Source organism: Malurus melanocephalus, unplaced genomic scaffold, assembly GCF_030028575.1.
Source record: "Malurus melanocephalus ecotype Western Australia unplaced genomic scaffold, MMel_1.1 scaffold_13, whole genome shotgun sequence".
Classification (NCBI taxonomy): domain Eukaryota; kingdom Metazoa; phylum Chordata; class Aves; order Passeriformes; family Maluridae; genus Malurus; species Malurus melanocephalus.
Genome location: NW_026623245.1, coordinates 577,182 through 583,181, shown reverse-complemented (window position 1 = coordinate 583,181; position 6,000 = coordinate 577,182). Strand labels below are relative to the sequence as shown.

General features: G+C 58.8%; 2 protein-coding genes across 2 annotated transcripts in view; one reads left to right on the top strand and one right to left on the bottom strand.

The window, feature by feature from the left end:
* Positions 1-365: 365 nt before the first annotated feature.
* Positions 366-1,479, top strand: NKX2-4 (NK2 homeobox 4). The gene is made up of 3 exons (XM_057381448.1): positions 366-732; positions 836-1,314; positions 1,357-1,479. The coding sequence occupies exons 1-3, from the start codon at positions 366-368 to the stop codon at positions 1,477-1,479; spliced, it is 969 nt and encodes a 322-aa protein (XP_057237431.1).
* Positions 1,480-4,052: 2,573 nt separating this feature from the next.
* The window catches only part of XRN2 (5'-3' exoribonuclease 2), a 35,102-nt gene continuing 33,154 nt past the window's right edge, over positions 4,053-6,000 (bottom strand). Inside the window, exon 30 of the mRNA XM_057381740.1 lies at positions 4,053-4,829. Coding sequence (XP_057237723.1) covers positions 4,767-4,829 — 63 coding nt within the window. The 3' untranslated portion in view covers positions 4,053-4,766. The remainder of the gene's footprint in view (positions 4,830-6,000) is intronic.

Genomic DNA, 6,000 nt, shown 5'->3' with positions numbered 1-6,000 from the left:
GCGCAGCGTGGGGAGGGGATCGGGGAAACGGGCAGGTACTTACGGGCGAGGGCGGCGGGGCCAGGGCCTCTCGGAGCCGTTCCGGCGCTGCCCCGGGGTGGCCGGGCTTAAGAGCCGTCGGGCGGGCGCAGGACAATGGCCGGGAGGAGGGGGCCGGGGCCGGGGGGCGGCGGGAGGCGGGGAGGGGCCGGGGCCGCCCGCCGCCGCTCCGCCCCCCCGCGTCTGGCGTAAACCCGGCGCCGGGCTAAAAGAACCGGCGAGCTACCGGCGCCCGGGGCTGGTGGCCGCCGCCGCGGACGGCTCGCCGGTGCCGGCGGCAGCGCCCGGCCCGGCCCCCCCCCCGTCGAGTCCCGCCCCGCCACGCCATGTCGCTGAGCCCCAAGCACACGACGCCCTTCTCGGTCACCGACATCCTCAGCCCGATGGAGGAGAGCTACAAGAAGTTCGGCGGCATGGACGGGGCGGGCGGGCTGGGCGCGCCCCTCGGGCCCTACCGCCAGGCGCCCGTGCCCCCCGCCGCCGCCGCCGTCCCGCAGCACGTCCCCGCGGGCGCGGCCGCCTACCACATGCCCCACGGCGTCTCGCAGTTCCCGCACGGCGCCGTCGGGGGCTACTGCAACGGCGGGCTGGGCAACGTGGGCGAGCTGCCCGCCTACCCCGAGGGGATGCGGGGCGGCGCGGCGGCGAGCGGCGGCTGGTACGGGCCCGGCGGCGACCCCCGCTACTCCAGCAGTAAGTGCGGGCGCGGGGTGCGCGGTGGAGGGGGGCGGCCGGGCGGGGGGAACCGCGGCCCCGACGGGGCGGCCGCCGGCGCTGAGCCGCCTGTGCCGCTCAGTCTCCAGGTTCATGGGCCCGTCGGCGGGGATGAACGTGGCCGGCATGGGCGGCCTGAGCGGCATCGCCGAGGGCGCCAAGGCCATCGTGCCGCTGCACGCGGCCCCGCGGAGGAAGAGGAGGGTGCTCTTCTCCCAGGCGCAGGTCTACGAGCTGGAGCGGCGCTTCAAGCAGCAGAAGTACCTGTCGGCGCCGGAGCGGGAGCACCTGGCCAGCCTGATCCACCTCACCCCCACGCAGGTGAAGATCTGGTTCCAGAACCACCGCTACAAGATGAAGCGCCAGGCCAAGGACAAGGCGGCCGCCCAGCAGTTGCACCCCGACGGCGGCGGCGGCGGCGGCGGCAGCATCTGCCAGCAGCCCTCGCCGCGTCGGGTGGCCGTGCCGGTGCTGGTGAAGGACGGCAAACCCTGCCCGCCGCCGGGCAGCGGCACCCCGGCCCCCGGGCAAGCCACCCCCGCTCCCCCGGCCGCCGCGCCGGCCGCCCCCGCCGCGCACCCGCACCCCGGCTCGCTGGGGCAGGCGGCTGACCTGGAGGAGCTGTCGCCCAGCCCGCCGGCGTTGCACGGCCCCCTGGACTCGGCCGGCGCCGACTACAACGGTGGCATGGTCAGCCCCAACCTGCTCTACGGCAGGACGTGGTAATCGGTGCGTCCCGTGTGTTCCCCCCCGACAGCCCCGCTCCTCCGGCACCGGACGCTCCCGGCCCCGACGGCCGCCGCCCCGGCGTGGCCGGTGCCCGCGGGAATCGCCGACGGCCGCCCTACCCCCGGTCCCCTCCTGGCCTCCCTTCGAGTTTTTTTAAGTCTCTCCGGTTTTCGGACAAACAGCCCCGACAGCAGCCGCGAGTGCTTGTGTGTGAGTGCGGGTGGGTGTGCGTGGGGTGTGTGCGTTTGTATGCACGCGTGTTCGCGGCTCCGTGTCCCGTCCGCCTTCGAGCCGCCGCATCCCGTCCGAGGGCTCCTCCCGACGGGGCGGGGGCAGCCGGGGCAGCGCGGGSTTCAGCTCCCGGCCCGACCGCGGTCTCCGGCGGCAGCGGAGCCCGGGAGCCCCGGCGTGTACCGCGACAGCGCCGCGGAGCGCCACAATAAACCTTCTGAAGCGCAACTTATCTCGGCAGAATTAATTTCAGGGGGGTGCCCCGAAGTGCGATTCCGTTCTTATCCCCATCGGAGGTAAATTGAATCGCAGCTCGAGGCGGSAGCCGTGTCAGAAGAGCTCTGGAGCGCCGGTGCTCAGATTTAGGGGGAAAACCCTTTTTTTCTCGTTGTTGTAATTAAATATCGCCCAGTTAATGAATGTCCGCGCGTGGACGGGGCGCGCGTCCCGCGGAACCGCCACAGCCCCCGGCCCTTCGCTCAGCTCCCGACGAGCTCCGAGACCTGCGGAGGTGACGAGAGCCCGGGGATTCCCGGGGCTGGACCCCGCTTCCCGCTGGGATCGGGCCCCGCAGCAGCCGGGGCCAGAGGATGCGCCACGCCGGAGCGGAGTTTATCCCCGCGCCGCTTCCCGAGGAAATACCGCACATCGGGAAACACTCGTCGGGACTTTCCGGCAATTTTTCTTTCTTTTATTTTTCTTTCTTTTGTTTTTCTTTTTTTTAAAAAATTTTAATTTTATTTTAAACAATAAAAGGAAGCCTTGTTCTCACAAGTTGGCTGCTTCGTTCTCGGAGTACCAGCGGAGGGACAGCCTCAAAATCCCCTTTTTTCTGCCACCCTCATGACTACCAAGGATTTAATTCCACAGCCCCCCCGCCTCTGCCAGGCTCCCTCATCCTTGGGGCACCTGCTGAACCTCAGCCCCGCCGGGGCTCCCCGGCGCCGGGGGCCCGCTCCACCACTCCCGGCTGTGCCATAAAGGAACGATCCTGAGGTGGAAAATCGGGATTTTGGCCTCTGCGAGAGCACGCACCCCCTCCCAGACCTTTTCYCAAGGCCCGTGCAGGGGCCTGGAGTGGAAGGGGGTCCCCATAGCTCTTCTGGGTGGCAAAAGGCAGAGACCCCCTTTCCCTGGCGGCAGATGCCACATGGGGACCCCCACGGCTCCCTCCCCTTTCCGTGAGGGAGAATTTCTCCTCTCTGGCTCCCACACGGACTAGCTCACAGTGTCTGGGGTGGGACTGGCCCCAGCCTGGTGAGTTTTCCCCATCAAATTCTGTTAAATCCAAGGGGATATGGCAGGCTTAGTTCCAGCTTGGAAAAAAAAATATAGGTAGAGCAGCAACAGGAGCTGCACAGGGATGCTGTCCCAGGGTGACCCCCAGAGCCACCAGTAGCTGTGGGGGCAGAAGCAGAGCCCCAGGAGGGGTGATACTCCCCGGTCAGGTCCTCCATCCCCATCAGCCCTCCATCCCATGGAGCCGAAGCCCCTCGGCCAGCACGCTGCTCCAAGCATCACTCCAAGGGTCTCGGTGGGCAGCGCAGCTCCCAAGGTCCAGGCTGGCTCCACTTGGGATCAGACTGCAAGGGGATGAGGAGCTGGGCAAAAGGGAACCTGCAGACATGAGCCTGTCTGATAGCAGCCCCCAAAATGTTTATCCAGACCTGTTTTCATCCCCCAAAAAATGAGAGCCAAGGACAAAGCCACCAGCACCCGAGGTCCATTTGCCGTTGGTATGGAGCCGACCCACCCCACTCCTTCCTCCTGCCCATTCCCATGAAAACTCACCCTCACTGCTAGTTTTATCCTGCTGGAAAAGCAAAATGGCCCTTTTTGAGCTCCCAATCTTTTCCCGGCTGAGGGAGAAGGCCGTGGGGAGGGCTTGGCGGCTCCCAGCCCCGGGAACGCTGCATCACAATAAAGATTCTGCTCCACCCTCAATCACTTGAAAATAATGAATCCAGGTTGATGATTTCTTCCTCCCAAGGTTACACGGGGCTGTCTGGGCTTCTCCCTCGTTGCTGGTGATTAACACCTGGATGTTTGGAAGGAAGGGAGCACAGTGTCCTGCACTGAGCAGGGCAGGGAAATTTACTGATTTACACAATACCTGGAGTTAATGGAAAAGTTCAAAGGGGAAGCTCAACTGGATGCTCTCCTCTTCCTCTTTTTTTATTTTTAACTTTTTTTTTTTAATTAAATGAAGATTTTAAACACTGGGGTAGAGGCTGGGTGGAATTATTTTTGAATAAATCAACAGAAATGTGTGCACACAAGTGAAAAAGATACAAACAGGCTCTGGAGGAGCTTGGAAATTAACCACACACCACCGCTCAGAATTTCAAAAGCCACTTTATAAATCAAATAAAAATATTTACTGATTTGGTACACTGACACAGAAAAGCCCTAGAAAGAGTGCTAAAAACGAATGGAATCTCTGCCCTTTGCCGCTATTTTAAATTAGGTATCAAACAGACAGATCCACGTCCCCTTGCCTAGTTATGCCATGACAAAACTCACATCAGAAACAGCCATACAGTTGTAAAAGTTGAAATGTTTTACTTCAAAGTCCGAAAAATCCCTTCTCTTGTGAAGAACTGAAGGAAGCATCTGACAAGGAGCAGCCAGGGCCGTGCCTTTCAGCGCCGCCGGCTGCCTGCTGGGTCTGCCCCRGGAGTTCATAAAATCCCATTTCTGGGCATTCTTTCCAACTCCGTGTCTGTTTTCAGGCTCTTGTGTGTAGAGTAGAGGATGTTTGGAGTTCAGAGTGGCAGGCAGCGCTCGGCACAGCTTGGATACGTAAGGAGGACAGCACAGCACTCCCACCTCATCGGACAGCAATCCGCTCTTTCCCAGTCCCTCCCAAAAAATCATCATCATCCTCAGGTCCGTAAGAAATGTGCACATTTAAAACAGGCATTGGTTTAAAAACTACAGAGATGGTGCTTAACAACTTATTCTTTTTTTYCCCCCGCCCAACAAATAATAAAAACAACAAAAACAAAAAATCCGGACATTTTCCATATTTAAAAAAAAATAGGAGGCAGGAGCTAATTCCAGCTGTACCTTCCTGCGGGAGGTGGGAGCGGGTAGGGCCTCCCGGGGCCGTACGCCTGCAAACAAACAAACAAAAGCAAGCATTTATTTTTGGGATTAGCAGCACAAGTAAACAAGTGGGGCGAGCTTGAGGCGCCACAGGAACAGGCTGAACATCCCTCATCCATCTACGGAGTCTMCCGAAAACACCGGCTAGGGCTGGACACCCCCAGAGCAGAGCGGAGCTGCGCAGCACCAGCTTCGGAATCACAAACAAATCCACCCCCAGCCAGTGCCGTGGGCAAGGGACTTCCCACCTGGGACACCTCTGCTGTGCTCTGTCTGCAGCAAAGGGACAAATGTTGGAGGCAGAGATAGACATTGATACTTGTATTTTTGCACAGAAGTATTTGAAGGAAAAGCTGAAGCTGTATTTGTTGCAGAAGCGGTGTTTTCCAGCACTCATTCGCTTTAATAAGAGGACAAAAAGATCCATATCCCCTCTTGGAAATTACTCCAAATTAGATGCGTATTTGTACTTAAATTCAGGCATTTGGTACGACAAGTATCCAGTGAAAAAATCCATTGGAAAATTTCACAGAGCCCTCCTGAAATATTKAAAATTATTTCCAAACCCAGTATACTGCAGAGACCAGCAAGTTAATTAAATGTGATGCACCAACACCAGCTACAGGCTTTCTTTGCTCTTTACTCAGGTTTTTTTTTTGGTGAAAAGGAAAAAAGGGGCTTCCTTTCCTTTCTTTAAAAGAGAAATCCACCTCTATCCCAGGCTATGGTGGCCGAGATAACCACAGAAACAGCAGAGCTGGTGAGCAAACCTGCTGGGGTGGCTCCTGCAGGGAAGGTTTGTTTCCAGGTTTGATTGATATCAATTAAAAAAAGGAAATAAGTTGGCTACATCGCTTAAAAATTCATTGAAAACCAGCAGCAAGGAAGGACAAAGCGRAGGTCTGGGAGAGCCGCACCAGCCACGGATCCGGACGCTCCGTTGTGTGCTGCTCCAGGCTGGAATAAAAATGCCCAACACCTGCACCACCCCATCAAGTTTATTCTTTGGTTCTCTGGGAGCGCTGCAAGGCAGTAAAGCCCCACTCCCAGGGAGCCCCCCAGATCTATGGCAGCTGCATTAATTTTGTAAGGACTCCGCGGCAGCGTGTTTATTAACCTCTTCAGAGCATGTTCTGTACTCTGTAAAAAAAGAATTCAGAGGTGAAAGGGCCCAAAGAT